Here is a 26653-nt window from a genome sequence, read left to right on the forward strand (position 1 = left end):
ATGGATATACTCCATAAAAAATGCTTGATTCTCATCATAATCTAGTGTTTCACCAGATTATCATAAAATCTTTGAACATTTGAAATTAAACAATCCTGTTGTCATAGTTGTTTCTGTTTTCTGGTGTCAAAATTAGCAAACATTGAATAATCATGATCAGAACAGACAATCAAAGTTAATATAAACAGCTGGTAAAATAAACAAAGTGACAATATAGTCTACAGGAAGGAGTTATGTAAACTTTATTTGAATTGTGGGTAATGTAGGCAGCAGGCTTTGAAAAGGAAGACGAATAGATTGAATAAAAGGGTGACATCTCCGGTTCTACTGTATTGATTTTGATCATTTTTCTTAAAACTCTCCATAATGAGTCCAACACTGTTGTAGTGCAATACTAGACCAGTAGACTGCTTTTCAACACCTGGTGCCTACATTACCCACAATGCAACTTAAGCAACTAAGTGACATCACTGGAGGCAATTTATTAGATCACAGGCAGTTTCCTCTGCAGCCACAAAAGGCTTTATACTACTTTTTTCATATGCAGTGGCACTCCCAAAGACCTGTGAACACATTAATGTGTAAAACTGGTGGAGTGACCCTTTAAGAAAACATCTTTATCAAAAAAACAGATGAGCAGCATTCAGGCAACATTCTGCAAATACACACAACACAACCAAATAAACAAACTTTGGCAACAAAAAGCGTGTCCCAGCCGTGTTCAGCACCAATGTCCTCTGGAAACACTTTGTTTTTCAGTGATGTGTTATTTTGTGTGTATTCGCAGCATGCCTGTGTATTTGTTTGTGTTGTGTGTATCTGCAGCATGTTTCCTGAATGCTGGGCATGTGTTGTCAAATTGATGAAGGGGTTTTTTTAATTTGCATGTGTTTTGTTAAGTTGGCCTTGTTGGCTGCTGTATGAAAGTGCTTGAAATGAGCTTAAACAGCGGTACGAACCCTTCGTTAAAACCTGCATTTGCACATAGAAGAGGTGCTGTCATGCCTTTATCTGGCATGAAATCCAACAATTACAGCCTCAGAAGGATGTATAAGATCAGCCGAATTATTTTCAGTTTGAAGATTTCCGATCAATAGCGGGTTCTCAAGCCCTCTTCAAGGGGAAATCATTTATGTTGCAACCCTATGGTGTCTGCTGTATGAAACCACTCCCTAGTACAGCAGGGACCTCGCTGCCTCCAATAATCACAGTCATTTTGTACAGCTTTTTTCATGCTGTATGGAAGTGAAACATTTAGAAAAGTGGACAAAGGAACATTGATGATTTTTTTTTCAAAGAGATATATGTTCAATCACTCCATTTTCTTCTTGAACTGCAAAGAAATTATTAAGTGAGAGCAGGGAAAATGTTGAGTAGATGAGCCTCAGTCACTGGAGCTCACAGAAGTCCTTGATCAGAGTCATTAGCTAAATGTGAAGAGCACAAAAATGGGTCAGTGGAGTCTAATGGAATCACATGAATGGAAGGCTTTTATTTGAGGAGGGAAGAGACGAAGTAAAAGGAAAAGGTGTGAAATGGGAGAAAAACTGATGTAGAGTAAGGCAAAAAAAAGAGTGAAAAGTAAGCCGAGCATTGCAAAATAATGGGACAAGCATGCATCATTACTAGTACAGGGAGTGTAATTATTGCCTTGAAATGCTGATCACATCCTCTGTAATTTGTGGGAGAGATCTGTAACGTTCCTAAAGGCTGTGTGTGCCAAGACATTGTGTCAGAATTAATCAACTTATTTAACAGGCCCGCTAAGCTAACAAGCTGCTCGTGTGAATATAAATAAGAAGTGTTCATTTAAAAAAAATAAACAGTTGATTTAATTGTTGATTTCTTTTTCTCGCAGATCCATCGGTGCATCGCAGACAGAAGACGATGGTGACAGACATGTGCTACCCGACAGAGATATCCAGCCTGATGGACTTTGGCACTCCAGATTGCTCGCTAGGCAAAGGTACGGCTGCACTGCTCGAAAAAAACACAAGGTGTTGCCTTGGTGACAGCAGGAAGTGTGCACAGTGATTTTTCCTGGCAGTTAAAAGACACAGAGCTGTCAGCTTGACTGGGAGGTTAACGCTGGAGCAAAGACCTGAGAGTGTGAGAACAATCAGATAACAGCTCTTGGTACCTGGCCACGAGGGCCTTACAGTTCACTGCAGGCTTTGATTTATCGCAGCAAAACAACGTGTTTTGTCACCCAATGCTTAGTGCAAAGGCGTTGGCATCAGACTGTGAAGCTTGATTGACTTCTTGCCAGAGAAAAGCATTTTACTTTGCAAATTGCTTTAATTTGAATGGAGCTTTATTGAAGTTTATTGCAGCAGAGTTGTGTTGTAAGGTGCAATTATTGCATCGGAGCCAGGCCACTTATTTTCTCCAATCACTGTCATCAGTGTGAGAAATAAAATGTTTTAAAGAGGCTCGGGATAATAGTCTCTCTCGATCCCTCCTGTGTGGTAATCAAACTGACCAGCCTGTAATAATACACACCACAAAAGGTATTGACCATAACGTCTATTGATCCTACGTGTAGTTGCTTAATCTATAAGCTTTGTGTCCGTTTTTTTTCTCATTATAATGACTGCCATTACTCTTTATTGTTCTCACACTGATACCAAGGCAGAGAATTTCATCCTATCGGGCCCCTTGAAGCTGGCAAAACGAGCTCAGCGGCTATTAGACGAGCCTCATGTCATTTCCATCAACAATGGGCAGCGACAGTGGTGACCTCACTCACTCATTCTGCTTCTTTATTGCCCATCACTCCTTTCCCTCTCGCCCCTCCTCCTCCTCTCTCTCAAGGCTAGCTAATATTTTAATGCCGCTCTGTCCCCGCTCTCTATCTACACTCCCCAGCACTGATAATGCAGAGTGACAGGTCAAACAGTGTGCAGCTGAGAGAGGGGAGAGCGATACAGCGGAGGGAAGAGAGAGAAGAAGGCTTTTTGGATTTCTTCTGGCTTTAATGTGAGCAAAGCAAATGAATGACATAGTGATACAGGGAGTTAAGCTGAAGAATAAGGACACTGAGGAGTGGAAAATTTCAGACTGAAGAACTGTCAGGATAAAAGCAATGCCGTGAATAAGATTCAGTGTAGCTGAGAGGCAGGCTACAGCATGACCTTGGAATTACATTATTATGTGCCACATCTGGTCAGAATTTTCCTATTCATGTAAAACGCTGTAACTCTTCCGACGGGTAAAAAAGCAGCTGGATTCAGTTCAGCTTGAATCTAAGTGGGTATAATTAGCAGATGTAACGGATCTAATGATCTGGCTCTGTGGGATTTTGTGGCTGTGATACTTCAGTGAAGGCCATCGCAGAAATAAACACATATTCACCTTCTAATGAGGTGTTAATTGTATCCACTATAACGAGAGTTATCGTTTCAATCTTTTGTCTCAGCTCTGATCAGTCAGAGAGGAATGAGCCTGGCAGAAATCCTTGAGGTGTCAGCGTGTGATTGACAGATCCATTGCCTCATGTGACAAGTATCTGGTTAGAGCACATCTGCTCTTTGGGCCGAGCTAAAACACTGAGCGTCAACCTCTGACAGGCAGGACAAATGGCACGCTTGCTCTGAACCGATGTCCCATCTTTTAAATGCAAGAGGTTTTAAAGGTTACATTGATATTTTATGTAAAATATCACATTTACAGAGCTTGTAGAAAGGTGGAGAATAAAAGTAAGTCTTTCCCTCAAAAACAGTATTATGATTGTGAAGGAATAATTTTCCAATGTTTGTCGGGTCCAAAATAATTGTTTTGTTTATGTCAGTGTCGGAATTCTGACGGCTGGTTCTGGGTTCTAACAAGGTTTGTGAGCCGATAGTAAACCGCAGTTGGTATCGCACAGTATCCGTCTTTAAGGTATAGTCTTTAAGAGGGCTTAAAGACTTAAAGAGACAGGAGCTAAAACAGAGCGTTTCAGACAGATACAGTGCTACTGTATGAGGAAACTGATATGTTTCTTGAGCATTAAAGCATGTAAATCTATTCTAATAATAAACCAAAATAAAATGATTAACCTGAAAATGAGCATTATATGTCTCCTTTAACTCTCCCACACCCATGCATGATGCTTAAACTTGTGCTTTAGTATGCTAGTTATGTTACTCAAGTGCTGGTAAACCAAAAATTCCATTAGAAGTTCATGTCCGGCCGCGCTCTCCAGGCTGAATTAATTCAGCTGTCGCCCTATCTGTTTTCTCGTTACCACCTGTACCAGCCTGAGGGTTTCAGGCCTGCCAGACAAAGTGAACCAACCTTAACTTTATTTACTCTGCAACACACTCGAGTTCCCACCTCAACATGACTGTCCTTACTCAGCAGCAGGCAGAAGAAAAGTCCAAAAGTGCAAACATCCCTGGAGAGCTGGAGATAACAAGTGAGAGCTGTTATTAATAAGACGATCTCAGTGTGTCGAGCTAAAGCAGTTTGGTTAGAAGCATAAACTTTGTATCTCTTAACCGTGATCCATTTTTTGAGGCGTTATTATTGACACTCGCAGCATTTTTATTCAGAGTTTACATTCCTGCCTTCTGCGGCTAAAACATGCATTCACATTCAGGAAGTGTGTAATCTAAACTCATGTAGGCTACAAAGGCATTGAGGGCTCAAAAGGGGGGGGCATAGCCTGTGCACAGAGGGGCTTATTGTTCTCTGTTCAGTCGATGAGCATAATTGCACACTGTCCTCTGCTAGCTCTCGGCCATCAGGTGGAGTGAGAGCTCCACCAACTCACCTGGTTCACCACCTGAGGCCTGGGGTGCAGCTTGTTTTCCCCTCCCCCTCCTCCGCCTCGTCTGTACACTACTAGAGGGGGGAAAGATGAAAAGCAGGAGTGGGCGTGGGGTGAAATTTGTCTTCACTGCCACAAGGCGTGTCACTTAAACAGGTACACATAGAGTGGGAGAGAAAAAGAGGCACAAACAGAGGAAAGGCAGAAAGAAAAGGAGCAGGAAATGCAGCTGAGTGGCTCTCAGGGGACGACTTCCTGGTAACCTGTCTGGGTGGAGCCTCAGCGAGCAGGGCTGGGAGCGGCCCTGCTGTGGTGGTGCATTGTGTGCGTTGGTTTGAATGGTGTGTGCACTGGTCTGTGACTGTTTTCACTTTTTTTTCACCTGCTATGAGAGCTCACACCACAGTTGACAGTGGAGTCGAGTGGAGCCTGTGCCGAGGAGGACATGAGGTCCGAGAAGGAGGAGGAGGGGAAGGCCGGTGAGTGACAGATAGAGAAGGAGGTAGACGGGGAGGAAAGACGTTGCTTGTGCGTGTGTTGGAGGAGCAGTGTAGGCCATAACAGTGGCCTGAATCAGGTGTGTGAGCAGGCTCGAGTTCACGTGTGTGTATGTGTGTGATTACCTGGATTGATTGTATGACAGGAATTTGAGTGTCACGACCAAAACGCTTCTTGTACTCTAAACTACAAAATATATGATCAGTTTAAGAAATAAAATACATTGTTATAAACCACCCAACATTAACTAACAATTTAATTTATTATCGCTGAATCTACATTAAAATACCTAATGTTTTCTCTAATAATCAGTTAAGTGGTCTCTAAAACATTTATTTGGTCATGGTCACCTCTCTGCTTTTTGTCTGTATGTCAGGGTTTCCATTGGCCTGTTTGTGATCAGATTATCAGCCTTACTGGCCACAAAAATGCAAATGAAAGGTTTAGATATTGATTGAAATTGTGCTCATTAGTCAGTTGTGATTTTAAAAGTAACTTTTTTAATGTAATATTTGGACATGGTCCTTTTTTTACTTTTGCCATGACATATATGTTTACAGCAATATACTGTTTTTATGTACATCAACTCTTTGAAACAGCCCTTTACTGTAAGTGCTGATTTATTTTAATCTTTTCCGCATCCCAGTCTTATTTGTTGTTTTATTAAGACAATAACTATATGGCGACCTAGATATGACATGTTCATATGGATAATATGGTTATCTGTTAATCCTCTACTGTATAGGCACTGTACATGTATGGAGTGGTGTTTGGTCAGATACAGTTCAGTATTACAGACTTTAGTAGCTCAGTAGACATACTAGAGCTTGAATAATCTGAGAGAAACTATCACTGAGGGACAATAATATCCACTCTGGCTCTTGGGTTTGGATTAATGTGGAAAGCAGATATATTCTTCAGTATGTGAAGAAGCTTTATGGTTGACTGAAGCCTATTGAATCCCATGGGAGAGATAACTGTCTTTGAGAAGTTGTCTTTATTTCCTGCTTGGATGTCATGGGTATGTTTTTGATGTTTGTATGGTGTGTGTGTGTGTTGTGTGTCGCAGTGGTTTATGAATGAATAGAGATGAGTTTGATCTCAGTGTGTTTTACGTCACTCCTGCTGCGGCTGATGCACCCTGAGGTCAACACTCAGAATTGCAGAAGATGAGTTTGACAGATTGCGCTGCAGCAGACAGATGGTCCCATCACTGTAAGCTTCACACTCACAGTTTGGTTGTAAAGTCCTTCAACAAGAACATAAGAGACAACATGTGGCACATCTTCATCACATTTTTTTTTTTTTTCATTTCTCTTCAGTCGATGTGTGAGCTAGAGCTATTCAGCGCTAATTAAGAACCGTATACAATCATCAACTCCACAATTGCGAGACTAAGAATATGATTGAGCTCAGAACAGGTATATATTATATATTGCCATGTTTCACATGATTACACACACCTCTGAAAGGCTTTAAAGTTTTCCTACACAAGCTTCAGGAGCAGCTCCAGCCTGTTCTGCAGCTGCGCCTCATGCAGCTTGAGGGATTATTCTGTCTTGCCCCGGGACACGAGGGAGGTCGTGTATCAAATCATGTAGATTTCCAGTTCTCCAAAGACCAGATCATGCTGTTTTCGACAGATGTTTACTCCCAATTCCAGATTCAAAACAGGGACAATATGCCTTGTAGCATTTTGTTCTTCTGTGACTTATACAAGTTGGTCGACATCATGGACCGCGCCCCCTTCGCTGATTACTCTGGTCAGCCAATGCTATGTAGATGCTAAAGCCCAATTCCAGTGTTAACCCTTATGGACTCACAGCCTTTCACATATGTTCCTGCTAAATCTGCTGAAATCAGCAAGAGTTTGACGGCTCTCTGGTTAACTTTTTGAGCCATTTATTTACACTTTACATGGTAAACATGGTATGCATAAAGACTGGAAACAAGGGGAATCAGGGTTAGAATGGTTACCGCTGTCTAAAGGTAAAACCATTCTGCATTTGCTTATTTGAAGTGTTAAGCAGTGATGTCAGAAAGTTATTGCCACCTACATGCCAGCCTCTGGATGATTGACACATCATGTAGCCAATGAGATTTTTAAAGCCATGCAAATTGCTCTTTGTATAGGCAGTTTTTTCCACCTAAGCACTTGTTTGTCCTTATTCTTTATGCACAAGGTTAATGTAAATAAGGAAATAAAGAGCCGTAGTGAGTTTAATGTCCTGTTACTCTCAAGCAGGGGTATTTTGAGGTCACACAATGGCATTTTTTGCCAAGCGCCTGAATATTTTACTCAGAAAAGCATGTTTAGTGTTCATTTTCAATACTGTGCTTGAGAAAATGTACTTAGTTACATTCCATCATTAGTTACGTCCCCGCTCCAAGAAATGGTCTGGCACATAACCGCTTGTCAAACCACAGCTTCATGTTTCTACTCTTTGGCTTTTGCACCGTTTCAACAGATGTAAAGTGTTTATTAGTGAGCTTTCTAGGATTTACACAGAACCAGGCCCACTGTCCCCAGTATTTGTGCTAAAATAAGCTAACTTGGCTCCAGCTGCATTTGTACCATACATGAAAAAGTCGTATCATTCGTCTCATCAAACTCGCACCATTTTATGCCCAGTTCAATCTGAGATATCCGCCTCACACCTCAGTCCAGAGAAAGGTCTCTGCAGGTACAGTGATTTCATAAGGCCCTCATACATAAATTAGTCATACAGTGTCAGGAGTCCTCACATCCTCCTGCACTCACAGGTTACAGTAAGTCAGTTAAAGTGTGTGACGGTTTGATGCGCAGAGCTCAGAGGGGGATGGTGGAGCTGAGCCAATATTTGAGTCAAAACAGCTTGAGCTCATTGATTCGCTGCTCAGACATGTCACTGAAACGAGAGGGAGGAGTTTTAGAGCGACAAGGCTCATCGTGATTGACTGAGTTGAAAACTGGGATATCCAAGGCTCTTAAATACAATTAATGTACAAATAAATCGCCTCATTATCGTGGATTTGCTGACATAAGTCAAATGGCTGTGTTCAGATCCGCCATGTCAGTCAGGTTGATTTGCTTAACTACTGGCTAATTCACTTCATGTAAGCCAAACCCATGCACTGTAAATGATACCGGTGTCAAGTGACAGTGAGGTCATGTTTTGCAAAATGCAGCTCTCGACAGCAGTTTTAGAAAATCTAAATAGCCATGTCCAAGTTCTCAGTGCTCTTCTTCCAGTGGCAAATCCTTGGCAGCGTGCCTAATCTGCAGATAATAAACGTGTGAATCAATTACAGCTATCTGCTCTTGGCATCCTTGCTCTGACCTCGGTTGTAATGTAAACCCACGGGCAATTAATTAATGGAAGCTGCTCCCAATAGATACTGTATACTCACAGATATACGAAACACTGAGTACAAACCCGCATTAACAAAAATTTACATGCAGCACACACACTTCAACCATATTAGCATTTTTTTAGAGGACAAATGATCAACATACAGTAAATGTTCATATTTTTTGGATGTTTTAAAGCAGAAAGTGGTGTTTCATCTCCAGACCATGATGACTTACATTAAGTGGCGAATACTCTGGTCAGGAAAGTTTCAGAGGCAGCAACATGCATTATTTACGCCCGTATGTATTATAGAGGGGCAGTGTAATACCCTGAGCGGGAAATCGACCTGACCCTTACATACAGGGTGTTCTCGGGATGCAGAAAATACAGTGTTTGGAGTCTCAGCATGTCGAGGCATCGGGAATTAGGTGTTCTTCGCTGTGTTCTTTTCAATCTCCTGGTGTGTGAGATGGAGGCTGTTACCACTATTTGTAGCTTAAGCATGTCGAATGTGAAACTATACAACCCACACAGGTCTACACAACCTCCGTTCCATTACTGCACGTCCCCTCTCTGACTATAGCACAAATTAACAAAAAAAATGCTAAAAATATTTTGTCAGATGATTAAAAAAAACTCTTATCGTTGTAGACTACCTTTGCCTGCCACCCACCCACCCGACCTCCCTGTGATTTGAGACTCAGCAGGCAGCCGCTGACAGAATGAATGTGTTTATTTGTGAAGCCTCTCAGTTTCAGTCTGCTTTTCTCCCCCTATCCCTCCTCTCTGTCTTTTTCTCTGTCAGATTTCGGCTGGGTGCCGATTTGATGCTATTCTTTCATAAATCCTTAAAGAGTGTTTGGGCTGTCCTTCTGTCTTGAGTTGTAAACAGAGTGCCTCAGAATCACAGCATGTTTCTTTTACGGGCAACTCCAAGCAGACATTTTCCCAATATGAGGTCTTGAATGAAAACTTATAGTTTAACAAAATTTGAACTAGTTTCACAAGAGTTCCCCGCTTCCTCCTGTCTGTTGATGTCATTTGGAGCCAAGCATCAAGTAACTAACAGGAACTCAACTTATTAGAAAAAAAATGAACACTTGAACATAAACTACCTGATCTGACAGAAATGTTTCACCGGTAACCAGTGTTGGGGGTAATGCATTACAAAACCAACACGCTACAGTAATATATTTCTTTGCGCGGTAACAAAGTAATATAGAGTGTTACTAATAATATTTCAGTAATAAATTACTACAGTTATGTCACATAATGCGTTACAGTCCGCGTTACCAACCGAAGTGAAGCTTTTTTTGTTGTTTTTTTAAGAATCCATTCACACCAATAGGACCAAAATATGGGCTATGTGTTTGTTTAATATAGCCGAGCCTATAAGTTCTTTGTTCGGTCTCTGTGGGCTGAAATGAGCCGCATTTCATAGGCCTAATGATGAAGCCTAATCCTCCGAGCACACTTTCATTTACATTCTTTAATCACATATGCCCACGCATCCCTTGTTCTGTGGACTAAAATAAAAGTACATAAGGGAGCATAGAAAAGGAGATTTTTGTCATTATTGGCTACATTATAGAAGGTATAGGTCTGTTTCATGTGACTAAGCCTACAATTAAAAATATTTATTCCTATCTCATAATATATCAGTGAGGTAACTAGCCTACTTTTCCCTCACTAATGTTATCAGGTTCCCTAAATACTAAAAACTCAATAGGCGCTTTTGCTTTTCATTTGACCACAAATTAGGGGTTGTGACGCTCAAAAAAATTTATCAACCACTTTACAGCTCCTTAATTCACCATGTAAGCTTATAGGAAAAAGTATTTTTTGGGGCCAGTGTCCATCACTTGATGTTGCAATTACACAGTGTGGCCACCTGGGGGTTTGGTGCTGTCATGTTGTCTGTCTTTATATACTGTAAAGTGAAAGGGATGTACCAGTTACATCACTGTTTGAGCAGTGCCAACACTGGTACGCCTGTGCTCACAGTGAGGAGCAGATGTTTACCATCTTCATTATCTAAGTTTCGTGTGTTACCATGCTCACATTTGCCAATTAGCACTAAACACAGAGAAGAGCAGAGGCTGGTGGTAGTGTCATTAGGTGTGCAGGGATTTGATCATATGCCACAGTGTGAGACTGAAATTTTAAAGTGATGTTGGTACAAGATGAAATGTAAGGTCTGTGCTAAATCTCATGAGAATCCATCAAATAGTTGTCGAGACATTTCAATTTAAGCTACAAAATTTAAGTTGAAATGTCTCTCGGTGCCATTTATGTCTGTACAAAGATTGCTCCCAGTTCTTCAGCGCTGCGATGTCTGGACCAAAGTGGTTGGCCGACAGATTGACATCATCTTCCCTAGAGCCGTGTTGCTAGCGAGGCTGAAATCAAAAGATAAGGTGTGAGACACAAGAGCATCTCTCATAACATAATAGACGGTCCGTGTTGACAAGTGCTATCCACACTATATTAAACATACTCTCTCCTGTACAGCGTAAATCTCTTGAGACAGGCAGAGTGTCATGTGAGGAAGCACTCGTCAAAGTCCATACATAACTTGCGGGGTTTATTTCAGTCCATCCACAATGTTTTTCCAGCCTGTCAAGGCCACACTGTTACCTGCGTGATGAGTTTAATCAAGAGCTGAAGCAGACTGCTGTCTTCTCTCAGAGTAATCTCAGCTGATCTTTATACTGTAATTAGTGGAGGCCAGAGCTCAGCAGACATATGCTCCTCCTCTCATAATACAGTGCAGAAATAGCCAGCTGTGAGCAGACACACACGCCCACACAAACACAAATCAAGTAATCCAGCAGCAACTGGGGAAGACAATATAATGTAATACAGACATATATAATTGTATAATGCTTATTTCTAAACAACATTACATCTATGATGCCAAAGCTGCTGTTTGCCTTCCGGTGTTCATTTTCCAACCTGCACAGTGGTGTAGTGTAGTAGTAGCTTCAGCATCATCCACAATATGTTATGAATGCTTGTCTGTCTTCCAGGAATTAGAAAATGTTTAACTAATTGGTTGGTTGGTTGGTTGGTCGGTTGGTTGGTCGGCTGGTTGGTTGTTTGATTGGTTGGTTGGTCGGTTGGTTGGTTTGTCAGCGGGATAACATAACTATTGAACAAATTTCTTAGGTGGCTAGTATCCATGAATGAGTACGAAAGGCGACTGTTGGCCTTGATGGAGGTATGCGGTCTACTGAGGTCCATTTTAGTTTTATTAATTGATTAGTTGAAAGACATTTAAACTATCAGGTTAAGGTGTAACAGACAGAAGCGATCTAATAACTAGATCAAGAATGTAGATGATGTGCATTTTGTCACTGAGGTTGGAAAGTGAGTGAGATGTGACTTAATGTGTCACCGAGGTAAACATAAGCATGAGCGAGTTGGCCCAGTGGTCATCCTATCATTTAGCTCACAAGTGGTTACAGAGACAAGGTGCTGGCTCTCTTCCCCTCAGGGAGGCTGACAGTTTGAGTCAACACAATCAACTGCATTGCAGGTACACGCTTATGTAATGTGTCCCATTCCACAGGGAGCCTCTGAGCAGGTTTTTGATGTTTTCATTGGTTCATTCTCGGTAAAGTATATAAATAAGAAGAGCTTATGAGAGAAAAGCTTAATAGGAGGCTTTGATGAAGACGTCTGTTGTTTTAAGACAGCTTTGCTCAAATCAGCGGTTACAGAAAGGCTTTTGTTGTATTGCTGTTTTTTCCCCAATGATCCTTGATGTGGCTGTCCTTAATGTTTACTGATTTGATATTTGCTGCAGAGTAATTGCTGTGAGAAATGCGCCAATAAATGACGTCGCTTTGATGCCTTCCTGCTGTATAAGTTGCACCCCCTGCAATGCTACAACAGAGAATCTCTCAGCACTTTCTGTAGACAGCCATTACTGTTTTCATTCTTTAGCTCCAATTCCCCTGAACATCCCCCTCACATACACACAATGCCTCTCCACCTTAAAGCGCAGCATATCATAGCTCTGCACCAACACCACAGGAGGCGAAGGAGACGGTGAAAGACTGCAGGAGCAAACAGACCTCCTTCAGGCACAATTTCCCAAAACTTTACTATATTTTCTCAGGTTTACTGATTATCATAACACACGCCCTCAAAATATGTTTAATATCTTATTCCAGATATTTTCCCCTTTGGCTACAGACATATCTCAGCTGCTCAATGATGCCTTGTACAGTTTAATGTTTGAGTTTTCCTCCACTTCACACATTCGAGTGCATACCGGTCCTCAATCATTCATTGTCATTTCTGTTTTTGTTGCATTCATTCCCTCATTTCTTTAGTCGGCATTTTATTGTTTTATTTTATCGTCCTTTGTCAGAAGTGTAGGAGCAAATGTTTATAAAGTCGCTGCTTTGGTTTTTCTATATTCAACTTCTATATAAGTCATTTGGCGCATATACCAATTCTTTATTGTTTTTCTTGTTCAACTCACTGATGTTAATTTGTCCCCAGAGTTAATATGTGCGATAAAGACCTCCTTGATTGGTCACCAAGGGAGCAGGTTTGTTGGAATAATTCAGCAGATTACAAATTACATTGCTGGATGAATAATTGAAGTGGTTCTGTGTAACAATATGTTTTATTAAAGGCACAGTTCACCCCAAAATACAAAATAAATATTTTTCTTCTCACTTGTAGTGCTATTATCCGTCACGAATTGTCCTGTGTTGAGTTGCTGAGTTTATCATAGAGATGTCAAATATAATGGAACTAGATGACACTCAAAAAAGATATCATTTATAAAACTCAAGAGCTATGTTTTTTTTTTCCAGTAATCACTACCCAGTCAGTCAAGATAACCCAAAGATCTTGTCGTGAGCAGTTTCATGTAGGACCGATTTTCTTTCTCCAAACTAGACCGTATTACAGCATGGAAGGCAGCCTGCGTCTAGTCATGGACGAGAGGCTCGTTCTCACGATAGCACGGGGTGTAAACATTAATGGCCTCCTCCTCCTACAAAAACAGAAACAGGTCTGTGGATTATCTTGAGTAACTGCATCATGATTTCTGGAAAGAGACATTAAATGTATTATACTGTAACTCCAAAATTCTGCAACTCACACCAAAACTTTTTAGATGGATAAAAACTCTACAGGTAAGAGGAGAAGATTTTTTGTTACAGGGTGAACATGTATTGGGCCATGTTTTCCCAATACTCAGCTAAACTCTGCCTACACAATACTAAGCCACGAGAAAAAAAATCTCTGTTTCTTTGTTTATGTGTTGTGCAACGCTCGTTGTATTAAGGAAGCTTATGGAGATCATACAGGATCAAACCAGGTGAAGCTTTTAACCATGTCGTCTACAAGGCAGCAGAGTCACAGCAGTTTTTATCGTCATTTCTTTAACAGCAGCTTGCTAACATGTTTGTTCCGTGGAAGCTAAAGCGGTTAAACCAGCCCAAGCAGCCAGCCCTCCTGTCCTACCCCGACCTGTCTGTCACACAGCTGCAGTGTGTAAACGGGTATGTTATGAAGAATATACAGCATATGTTATGGAAGATCTTTTTAAAGTTATGAAGGTTCAGCTCTGGACGCCTCCTACAATTGATTAACATTGATATGATTTGCTTATTCTCAGGAGTCGTTTACTAAAAATATAGCTTTAAGAACACTAATATAACAGCTCTGTGTGTCTACATACAGTAGTAACGGTTGAAAATACTGTAGAGGCTGATCTTGGTATCCAACTATCACTTACTGTACCTGAGAGATTAGAGCAGAGGGAAAGGCAGCATCATCGCCTCAGGCTTTGTCTTGGACAGAAATAGCTGAGCAGAACCACTGTACTAACTACAATTACACATATTTGAATTGTCAGGGAGACTGAGGTGGAAAAGTGACAGCCATGCCCATTGTACCTCCTCAGAGCAGAACAGTGGGCTGCTGTCTCTGCCGAGATTTTTGACACCTTTCTCAATCGTATGATATTATTTGAATGCTTTTTGCTTTCATATAGTCGATGGGCCATTGAACTCAGAGTTTTCCATTACCTTTCATGGTTTTTGGGTCAGTTCACCCAAAAATATATTGAATGGTGACCAATCCGACCTACAATCCCAAAGCGTCAGTGTTTGATGTTGGGAATTAGGCTTAAAAATCAATTTTCTTACAAAGACCTTAAAATATTAATATGATCTAAATGTTCATTAGTGAACACTTTACTGCTTTTCTCAGTTTCATGTCTTTGTAAATTGAATATCCATTATCCTCATTATAACATTTTTACTGTGGACTATGGAAAAAATGTGACGCATGTTTACCACTATTTTCTGGTATTTTAAAGACTAAACAAATAAAAAAATAAATGTTTAATCAAGACAAAAATTAGCACATAATCAGTAATGAAAATAATTGTTAGCTGCAGAACTGTGCATAAAACATGGATTGCTAGATCAGTGATTCCCAAATGGTGAGCGGTTGTGATTTACAACCATAGATTACTTTTGCAATATACAACAAGTAACAAGTTTTTCACTTACTATACCACTTCTTGTACACATTCAGATTTAAAGCTCTGTTTTCAAATCTCTCGATTTAATGCGACTGTTGTCTCTCATCTCGTCTCTTGTCTCGGACTCAAATCACAATGCATGACGCAGCACACAGATTTGTTGGCTGAGTAGCCTCACATGAGTGATTAACAATGCATGCAATTGGTCTGTGAGTTTCCTGAGCTGTTGGTGCCGTGAAGAGTAGGAAAGCTGTGCCAGTTAAAACCAAATTGCTCTGTCAAAACTGGAATAGCTCTCAATATTTAATCAGTTGTAGGTCCGGGTATGATGGTATCTGGGTCCGGACCAGAGCAGCGGTCTGCCTATTTGTAATCTCGGGTAATTATTTTTCCGTTATTGGGGTGATCTGACCCTTTAAGCCTTTAAATGCAAAATTAGTAGTAGTCTAAAATCCTTACAATACTCTGCACTGTCACTGGTTCAGATCAGGACTGAAGCGTCCCAGGAGTTAGTCAGTTCACTTGCTGTAAAATTGGAAAATGATTATTTCATGATGAGAGCCAATCAAGAGTTCAATTTGGATGCACTGAGAATAGCGAGTCTCAAACTGCTTTTAAAATAAATGGGGTTTTTTTTCTTTTTGCAACAACAGCCATAACTTTAAATGTAACTTCTCATCCAAACTCAATATTCAGACAAAGCTCACTTTAAGCATCTTTGATCATTCATGTATATAAATGGGGTCCACTTTAATCCGGCACACGGTTCACAGGAGACTAGTTCAGGTTTTTGATCACCAATTCGCACATTTCCAGCCTGCACTTCACCTCTCAGAGCAGAGAACGGTGCCTCTTCTTTCTTTCATGAGCCAACCGCCACTCACTCTTCCCAGTGTGTGTGCTGGCTTGTGACAGCTCTGCTATGCGAGGGAGAAGGGACAGGGAGTGATGGCCTGGTCCTGGCTGGCTTTGATGGACACTCTAATGGGAGGCTTGGATGAGAAGTTAATTGAATGGGCTGCTGCTGAATACGAAGAAGAAGGAGAGTGAGCTTCTCTTCTTCTGTGGGAGGACTCCTAATAGCTTGGCCGAGCTCTCTGCACAACCACTCAAGGGTCAGAACCCAGAGAGCCCAGGCAATATCAGCACATAGACTGCAGCATATGGTTTATACGAGCCCTGCCGATTGAAACTGCTTTTTCGATCGCACTAAGTGTGTGGAAAGGTATATTGTCTATAGGTAGATGGTTAGTGTCTTTCAGTGGTATTAATGCAGCTTGAACTCTAGTCAGTGTGAAGTACCGCAGCTTTTGTGTCTCAGGAAGTTTTCTTCGCCATGTTTTCACCCCTGATTTGTGGCACCTGAAAGAGGCAAAAGTGTTGGAGTGCATCTCTGTATGCTTCAGCCTGTGTGTGGGTGTTTGTGGGTCTGTGCATATTATTGAGTGAGAGGATGATGCTGGGAATTACTGCAAAATTGGATTTTAGAGAATTATGTTAGTGATTTTCTCTGTGAATTATACCCATCTCAACAAATCTGCTGCTGTGAGTACTTCTAAGATGCACTTCTAACACAGTTTTAAATAACTCACAGAAGACTAAATGTATTTGTTTAATAATGGTTTATTTTAAAGGGACAGACACAGTATACGTTGATAAACTGAAAACAGCTGTCTGATACAAGTAACATAGTGTTCGCGGCAGATGGTAACCAGCATCATTTTGAGACAAAAGCAGTGAGATGAAAGAGGATATAATGGGTGAAGCAAGATGCAGTAAAGCACACATAAAAACATTATTATTCTACACAGGACCTGATCATTCGAATTATTCGCACGACTAGATGTGATATCGGCCGGCAGCACGATTCATGAAAAGCAATGGAGGAGAGGACGCTCATATTTCCTGAACGCGGCATTACTGTTCATTACTGCAGCACCTCTATTCATTCTCTGTTTTACAGCACCTGTGTCTTTAAGACCCCCCTTACTGAAATGCCCAGTCGGCTCTGATTGGTCAGCTCTCACAGGCCTGTGACCACGGCTGTGCTGGGGTGGTGGCTGAGAGCAGAGACATCACTGACAGCCTGTTTCAAGTTTCTGAATACGAGCTGTGTGCATTTTTCCGTGGAAAGAGCATTTTGATATTTTCACAGTATTTATTTAGTACCTTTTTCATAATCAAAAAGACATGGAAATCTCACTTTCTACAATATAAGATATTTAAACAACCCTTATTTGAATACTAATAGCATCTCCTTAAATTATTTAGAAATTGGAATTTGGTGTGATTTGGCGTCAGACAAATTGTTACAGACCTGGGATTTGTATTAATGACATTAATACAAATCCCAGGTCTGTAGCAATTTGTCTGACGTAGTGTAGCTGCTACAAACAAAACTCATCTCATCTTAAAAACTTGTGTGTTGAAGTAAACGTGTATGTAACGCTGTGATCCTACCCTCTCACTGAAGTTACATAGTGGCTGAGACAGAGACACCATTCACCCTATTACAAGACACTGTACCATCAACATGATTTTGAAGCTGATATTTAAAGGCAAAAAAGTTACATAATGTTGCTTTAAAAAAATGGGAAAAGGTTCAAATTGCCTCATTATAGAAATACTTTAACAAATTCTTTGGTAAACAAAACTGCTGTTCCTGCTAATTTAACATCCAACAACAAGAGCTGATCAACCTTCATGTCACAGCACGAGCAGATGATGATTTAATTTCAGCTTGTTTAGAGTTAAGCTAAATGCAACAAAGCATCTAAAAAATGCACGCTTCTGTCCGATGGCATCAAGCGCTGCAGCTGGTCTCCCCGCAACAAATATAGAAGAGCCTGTAGGTAAACAGATGAATAAGCGGATTTAGGCTGCAAGAAGGCCGTGAAAGATTGCTCTCTCAGGGGAACAAACTCTTTTTGTCACATACAGCACAGAGCTGCCCGGTGTGTTTCCATAGTCCCGAGTCGTCAGAGACCGATGGACTGTCCCTTCCTCTCTTATCGGAGCTGCTGCAGCCCCACAACGTCTGGCTGCGGGCCTGCCGAGACCTTCTCTCTTCTTCTCTCTGAGTCACACACTCATGCACACTAACACACACACACACATACTTTGTTGCACACACACTTGCTCTGGAATTTTACATAGTTGTACAAGTCTTATAGGGATCTGCATAAAATTAGGGGCACACTCCTCATTTTAGTTGCTCTGTTTTTCAGCCATGCGAGCAGCCTGGGATCATGCTCCGGGGATGGAAGTGTTTGTCAGTCGCTCCGTCCGCCAAACAAACTGAAATATCTCAATAACTATTAGATGGATTGCCATTAAATCTCCTCTGGGGACATTCATGGCCCACATCTTTTTCTGTACCGTAGCTGCACCAGCACATTGTCATTTGTGGTTCAGAGTGAAATGTGTCAACCATTGCTGGATGGATTATGCGTTGTGGTGTAAACATAGTCTTTGTGAACTTTGGTAATCCCTGAGTTTCTATCTAACACCATCATCATGTCAAATTCTAACTTGTCAAGTCGTTTTGTTGCAAAACTAATTACATTCCCGTCATTCTCAGCCGAACTTAGTGTTTCACATGCTCTCATCAAACTGAAATTCTGGATTTGATTAAATAAGACATTAACAATAAGTACATTTTAAGTAAATATTACTAACGTAATAACTGGGAGTATAAAAAGATTTTGTGTGAAAACCCAGGGCAACTTTGAGAGTAGAACAATTAAAAACATGTAGGTCTTTGAACACGTCTTTGAGGAAAGAAGCTCTCAACCTGAACAAATTCTGTTGGCAGCAAAGCATTTGCTTTTATTTTCAAGTTGTTTCTGTGTGACATAAAACAATCTGACACAATTTAATAAACCATAACTGCTAAAGAATTAAACAGATTATTTGAACTCATTCTTTATCTATCTAATAGTTGATTTTCTTCAACATGAGCGTTACAGCCTCTGGTGATGCCACCTTGGCTTTAGACATTGAGTCTTTATACTTTTCATATGACGTTTAGGGTTGAAACTAATAATTACCAGCTGTGACAGCGTTGGTAATGTTTTCTTTGTGAGGCTGTGTGTGTGCATCATCGTGGCAAAATATGGTCCTTTTTCCTTTTGAGTACTGTGGCAGGTGATTACATCTGTCTGTGGAGTGCTCTTACCCATGAGTATTGATGACTCATGTAATAATGTCATAATGACTGCTGAGTAGTCATGGTTCAAAACATCACCATGTTGACGGGCATCACGGCTGGTGTGATCCCATCGCAAGATGGTCAGTTATTTTCATTATTAATTCACCCGTCAGCTATATTGTGGAAGATGCCTGTAACAAGTTCTCAGATCTTGAATATTTGTGCTAAAAAAAAATCTAAAACCCAAATATATTAGATTTATATTCATGAAGAAACACAAATCCATATATACATTTTTATACATTCATTTTGTACTCATCCACTACTTGATTGGTTTACTGATCTTTCCTGCATTATCCAAGTTGCTAAGTACCTTTGCTGTTTCAACCATATGAGTGATATTGAGGTAACAATACTTTTACAAGGTTTTAGTTGATAAGTTACACATTTCTGATGACCTACATGTCATTTATCTCAGAACTATAAATCATTATGACATATTGTTCCTCTATTGCTGGTATAGATTCATCCACCTCTTCTGATCCCTCTCATCTGTTCTGTCCTCGTCCTGCCCGTTAGCTCACTCTTCAGTTCGTGGTGTCCTCACCTCAGCTTCCTGCTCCTGTTTGCTCGTCTGTTTTCCCTCAGGGTTGGGAGACATTTCACAGCAGATGGAAAACACAGCAGTGAGCGTGGCTCGAGTGTGTGTCGCTGATATTTTATTAAGTCTTATCAGACTGCTGTCTCTCACTTACACGCTCCCCTCACTGGAGTGTGTCACTCAGCATTTATCTGGGTTTCTTAAACACCTGCGGCCACAGCTGAGGGAGAGCTGTGAGGCTTTACAGGGTTTTCTATGTGTTGATTCGAGACTTATTTTATCATGTGCTGCATAATCACACGCTCTCGCTTTAGTTCCAGATGTTACTACTACTACTACTACTACATTTCCTGCCACAGTTTTTTCCTCCTTTAGTCTATTTTCCCTCCATTTTTCTCCTGTTTCTTTTTACATAGTCGTCTCCCTCAATCCTGTGCTCTCTGGTTCCTCATTGCTCTTCTGCATACTCTAAATTCCCCTTTTCTCTCTCCCTCAGTGTTGTTGCGTGAGGAGGTGGCCCAGCTTCAAGAGGAGGTCCACCTGCTCAGGCAAATGAAGGACATGTTGAGTAAGGACCTGGAGGAGACCCAGGAAGGCTGCTCCGCCAATCTGCTCTCGGCCACTGAGCTCCGCGTGCAGCTGGGCGACAAGGAGCAGGAGCTGGACCGTGCCAAGGAGGCCTTACAAGGTCAGGAGTCAGCACAGGCATCTCACCTAATCCACCGGAGGCCATTCTGTCCAACAGCTACCTCGAATGCACACCAAATACAGCTGTCCACACCTTTAGTGGAAAGTTTCCACCTTTGTCTCCCCAAAGAAAATAATATCAGAAAAAACATCAGTTATAACATTATATACTGTCCAATCACGTGTTTATGTACAAAACTTTCACATAAATGATATGGCGACATAAAAATCACAGGAAAACTCCAAGGCACTCTCTTTAATACTCTTAAATGCCTTTGTTTGTCACTGCATGGTCATGTTAAACCTTACTGTGAAAACAAACTCCAGAGTGTTTCAGCATCAAGCCTTCATCTAAGGCTTGATGCCGAAACTCCTGTTTTTCTTGTCTTTATGTATCCCAGACCAAAGATCACCTCTAACAAAATAAATCTGAGACCAAGAAGTGCTCCTACTCTTAAATTTTTTAAAATATAAATGCCGATTGGTAAAAGAATAAAAAGAAATGCTACGTACCTGAAGTTTAGCTTGGCTTCCTGCAAGTAACTGGCTAATATGTATTGTTTCATATCCAATCCTATACAGTCTTACAGTTACAGTCCATAATAGTAACACTTTATATTAAGGTCCTATATGACATTAGACGTCTCTGCTTTACTCTTTACAATAAAAAAGATTATTGTCTTATGAATTTCTGTTCATCTCCGACCAGCAGGCTTAACTCAAGTTTTGTCGTGTACTGTATGTGCCAAAGATGTAAAATGTGTGCACATAAACACTTTATATGTGCATGTGTTTCCACATTAGTCGGGCTCAGAAATGGGTGTCGCCCCCTGATGAGCAGCCAAGTAGACTCCAGGTTCACCTCATTTTAATTAACATCCATCAATCACAGCGTAGAAGCTTCACTCTGAAATATTAATGTGGTATTGATGTAGACTGGAATGCTGTGCTGAGTATGTTGTATTTTATATAGCATTGTTTTTAATTCTTGTATGAAAACAAATCCTGCCGTTACAAAAAAACACAAACAAACTGTCCGATCTTTGGGAGAGGAGTAAAAAATAAGGTCAGTACATTTAGGATAATTGCTTGCAACAAAAATTGGAGGGAAACCCAAAATTGCAGCAGCACATTTTGGTTTCTGCTCTGAGACTCGCAGGTGGTAAACTGGAAGCTCAGAAACTGTGTTGTGTAACTGCTGCAGAACAGGTTTGAATGATGAGTGTAAAATATGAGGAGGGTGAACGTTGACAGAAGGAATGCTTCCTGAGTGATATATGTGTGCAGGTCTGAAAAGTACAGGTCTTGCCTTTCAGGAAGGCATGGCTGTTATTGTTGCTTTGAAACAGCCCCACCAGTTGCATCATGGCTGATGAGTTGTCTGTGTAAGAGAATGAAGTCGAGAGAAATCAGATCCAAATGGTCCTCACAGGGATGAGCCAACAGGGCCTCCACATGCCAGCCGATAAAGCTCCATGTATGAATGAAAAAGTGCCAGTGTGACACTTATCTTTTGAGGAGATTACATCATTTTCTCTGAAAAAAAAAACAACTCCTGCAGCTCCTCATTATCAGAAGACACAGTGCCACCTAGTGGCTCCCTGCTGCAATGGCAAGGCAAGGCAAGGCAAGGCAAGGCAAGTTTATTTGTATAGCACAATTCAGACACAGGGCAACTCAAAGTGCTTTACAGGCGCATACAATTACAGTAAAACATTTAAGATACATTAAGACAAAACATTAAAACAAGTTGAGAAATAGACATTTAAACAAAACATTAAAACAAGTTAAGAAATAGACATTAAAACAAAACATTAAAACAAGTTAAGAAATAGGAAAGTAGGCTAAAATAGAGAAAAAATAAAAGTCACAGTGCAGTTCAAAGACTTAAAATTGTTTCAGTGAAAGGCTGTGGCAAACAGAAAGGTCTTCAGCCTTGATTTAAAAGAGGTGAGAGTCGGAGCAGACCTGCAGTTTTCTGGGAGTTTGTTCCAGATGTGTGGCGCATAGTAACTGAACGCTGCTTCTCCATGTCTAGTTTTGACTCTAGGGACTGAAAGCAGACCTGAGCCTGATGACCTCAGAGGTCTGGATGGTTCATAACGTGGTAGCAGATCAGAAATGTATTTTGGCCCGAAACCATTCAGTGCTTTATAAACCAACAACAGGATTTTGAAATCTATTCTTTGACTGACAGGAAGCCAGTGTAAAGATCTGAGAACTGGAGTGATGTGATCTACTTTTTTGGTTCTTGTTAGGACTCGAGCAGCAGCGTTCTGAATCAGCTGCAGCTGTCTGATGGATTTTTTAGAGAGTCCTGTAAAGACACCGTTACAGTAGTCGAGTCTGCTGAAGATAAATGCATGGATAAGTTTTTCTAAATCCTGCTGAGACATAAGTCCTTTTATCCTGGATATATTTTTAAGATGATAGTAGGCCGACTTTGTAATTGACTTAATGTGGTTGCTGAAGTTCAGGTCTGAGTCCATTATTACACCGAGGTTTCTGGCTTGGTTTGCAGTTTTCAACATTATAGATTGAAGCTGAGCAGAGACTGTGAGTCGTTCTTCCTTGGCTCCAAAAACAATTATTTCAGTCTTATCTTTGTTTAACTGAAGAAAACTCTGACACATCCAATCATTGATTTGTTCAATGCATCTACTTAGCGTTTGTATGGGATTGTAGTCCCCTGGTGAGATGGTTATGTAAATTTGTGTGTCATCTGCATAACTATGGTAACATATTTTGTTGTTTTCCATTATCTGAGCTAGAGGAAGCATGTAAATGTTGAATAGTAGAGGCCCCAGAATGGAGCCCTGGGGTACTCCGCTTGTCATTTTCATCCTTTCAGATGTGTAATTACCAATAGACACAAAGTAGTCTCTATCATTTAGATAGGATTTAAACCAGTTTAGTGCTGTACCAGAGAGTCCCACCCAGTTTTCCAGTCGGTCCAGTAGTATGTTGTGGTCGACTGTGTCAAACGCAGCACTGAGATCCAGTAATACTAAGACTGAAATTTTGCCATTGTCTGTGTTTAAATGAATGTCATTGAGGACCTTGACTAGAGCAGTCTCAGTGCTATGATGTGGTCGAAATCCTGATTGGAAGACATCAAAACAGCCATTTACTATTAAGTAATTGTTCAGCTGTTGAAAAACAGCTTTTTCAATGATTTTACTTAAAATTGGGAGGTTCGATATGGGCCTGTAATTATTCATTACTGATGTGTCTAGATTGTTCTTCTTCAGGAGTGGTTTAATAACTGCAGTTTTCATGGCTTGGGGGAAGACGCCTGAAAGTAGAGACATGTTGACAATCTGTAGCAGATCTGGAGTCATGCAGTCTGAAACTTTTTTGAAGAACCCTGCTGGTAAAATATCAAGGCAGCATGAGGAAGATTTCAAATGTTGTATTATCTCTTGCAGGTTTTTGTCATTGATTTGGTCAAATTGTGTCATGGTGTTAGAGTTGGTTTTCGGTGGACACATGGATAACACGCCTCCTGTACTAGGTACGGTGGCACAGACCGCTTGTCTAATTTTCTGAATTTTGTCAGTGAAGAAGGATGCAAATTCATTACAGGCCCTGGTAGATAGATGTTCAGAGGCTACTGGCACAGGAGGGTTTGTTAGCCTGTCGACAGTAGCAAACAGGGCACGTGCATTATTATTGTTTTTGGTGATAATGTCTGAAAAGAAGGACTGCCTTGACTTTTTCAGTTCTAAATTAAAAATGTAAAGTCTCTCTTTATAAATGTCAAAATGAACTTGGAGCTTAGTTTTGCGCCACCTGCGCTCTGCCTTTCGGCATTCCTTTTTTTCCATTTTGACAAGCGTGGCATTTCTCCAAGGAGATTTTTTCTTACCAGAGACCACCTTCACTTTAGTGGGTGCAATGGCATCAATAACATTTGTAACTTTAGAACTGAAGTGATCTACAAGGTCATTGACGGAGAACCTGGAGAGGGGAGGTGTGGAGGAGAAAGCCTCAATGAATATGTCACTGGTGTTTTCAGTGATGTAACGCTTTGAGACGACCTCAGTTTGAACATTTGTGTACACACATATATCACTCTCAAAGAGAACACAGTAATGATCAGAGAGAGCAACATCAGATACCAGAACCTTAGGAATGTTCAGACCCTTGGAGATAACCAAGTCTAGGATGTGGCCCCTGTTGTGTGTGGGCTGCATCACATGCTGAGTGAGTCCAAAGTTATCAAGGACACGACACAGTTCTTTAGTCCATCTGTCCTCAGGTTTGTCGACATGGATGTTAAAGTCACCAACAATTAACACACAATCAAAGTCAGTGCAGATAAGAGACAGTAACTCAACAAGGTCATCAAAAAAATCTGTACAGTATTTAGGTGGCCTGTAGATGTTTAGAAATATAGCCCGAGAAGATGAGTTTAACTGAAGAGCCACATATTCAAAAGAAGTAAAATTTCCATAAAACATTTGCTTGCATTTGAGTAACTCATTAAACAGAATACTAACACCTCCTCCTTTTTTATGCTTTCTAGTCTCACTTATGAAAGAGAAGTTTGGAGGGCTTGATTCAATGTGAACAGCTGCACTGTTGTCTTGGTCTAACCAGGTTTCAGTTAAAAACATAAAATTAAGATTGTGTTTGATGATAAAATCATGTATTAAAAAAGATTTTCCTGCCAGAGACCTGATGTTTAATAAAGCTAAATTAAAAGAGTCAAAACCAGCTGTGCAATCTTTTGTGACAGTTTGTGGCTGACGAGGAATGGGAGCTAAATTTAATAGATTGGCAGATTTATTAAGGCACTTCCTGTGTCTCAGCAAATTTACCATTTTTCTATTACCTGTAAACACAGGAATCGAGGAGACTACCTGAACTCCAAGGGGCCCCGGCTTTTCTGGGGGGAAGACATTAAAGATATCAACTTCGTAGCCTGGACCCGGAATGAATGTTAAATTTGACATTACACTCTTTCTTGGCAATTTAAACATTCTTTTTCTATTACCGATCATAACATGAACTGAAGAAGCTTCCAGTACACTGGGCCCCGACTTTCGCTGGGAATAGTCAGGAGTGACATCTTTAGAGCCTGGACCCATAAAACATCAGCAGTAAGAGACAGAAAGATCTAAGTGTGCTGAGCTCTTATCAGCTTGGGGAGGATGATGCCTGTGTGAAAAGGGTGGGGGTGGTGTGTGTCTTAACTTCACCGAAGGCTGAGGGTGTTTCAGGGGAATGAGAGGAGAGAAAATTGCAGTAGGGCGGGGGGTAAACTGTGTCCCAGCGATGACCAGCTTGTTCATTTGGTCGGTGAACTCCATGAGGGGGGACGAAGGCGACAACATGCCCACAGTAGATGGTGAACTGGGTGGGGTTTGGGGTGGTGTAGACAGTTGAACCTCACAGAGAGAATCCTCTTCCTGTTTGTCCTGACATCTGTCATGAGTGGAGCTCACTTCAGCTGGGGGTTGTGCTCGGTTTCCTTTGTGATTATCTCCTGTTTGTTTCGGCCTGTCTTGCCTCTTGTCCTTGGTGGAGGGAACAGATTGGTGACGCAGGCAGAAAGATATGTTGGACATAAACAGTTTGATTCCTGACCTATTTAGGAAGAGTCCATCTTGCTTAAAAAGATGTCTGCGGTCCCAAAAGAAATTGAAGTTGTCCAAAAAATACATAGAATGGACATTACATGCTTTGGAAAGCCATGTGTTCAGTGCCATCAATCTGCTGAATCTCTCAGCACCTCTTCTGACTGGTGGAAGGGGGCCACTGATTAAAACCTCAACATCCAGGGAGCTGACTGTGTTCAACAGATCAGTAAAATCTTGTTTGAGCATTTCAGACTGCTGCTTCACAATGTCATTCATCCCCGTATGCAAAATGATCTTTTTGACAGTTGGATTTGCTGCAACAATACCAGGGATTCTCGCTGTCATGTCAGGAACCATATCCTTTGGAAAACAGAGAACCTTCATGTTTTCACCGCACATGAATCTCACATCTTTAACAGTGCCATCTCCCACAATCAGAGTTTGGGGCCCAGTCGTTAGCTTTGCCTGTGGCCTGTTAGCTTCTGATTTACGTTCAGACCTTACCCTTCTCTGTGGCGATGAGTGGTACAGGT

At 40.9% G+C, this 26653-nt stretch overlaps 1 protein-coding gene across 4 annotated transcripts in view; it reads left to right on the forward strand.

Moving 5' to 3' along the window:
* kaznb (kazrin, periplakin interacting protein b) overlaps positions 1-26653 on the forward strand; it is a 132622-nt gene that overhangs the window by 92200 nt on the left and 13769 nt on the right. For 3 of the 4 annotated variants that reach the window (XM_084349990.1, XM_084349992.1, XM_084349993.1), the window contains exons 7-8: positions 1859-1966; positions 20345-20536. In XM_084349990.1, the coding sequence (XP_084206116.1) occupies positions 1859-1966; positions 20345-20536 (300 nt within the window). Of the gene's footprint in view, positions 1-1858; positions 1967-5130; positions 5233-20344; positions 20537-26653 lie in introns of those variants that run through there. The other variant, XM_084349991.1, reaches the window with a different exon arrangement.

Source organism: Pagrus pagrus (assembly GCF_965226575.1).
Source record: "Pagrus pagrus genome assembly, chromosome: 3".
NCBI lineage: Eukaryota > Metazoa > Chordata > Actinopteri > Spariformes > Sparidae > Pagrus > Pagrus pagrus.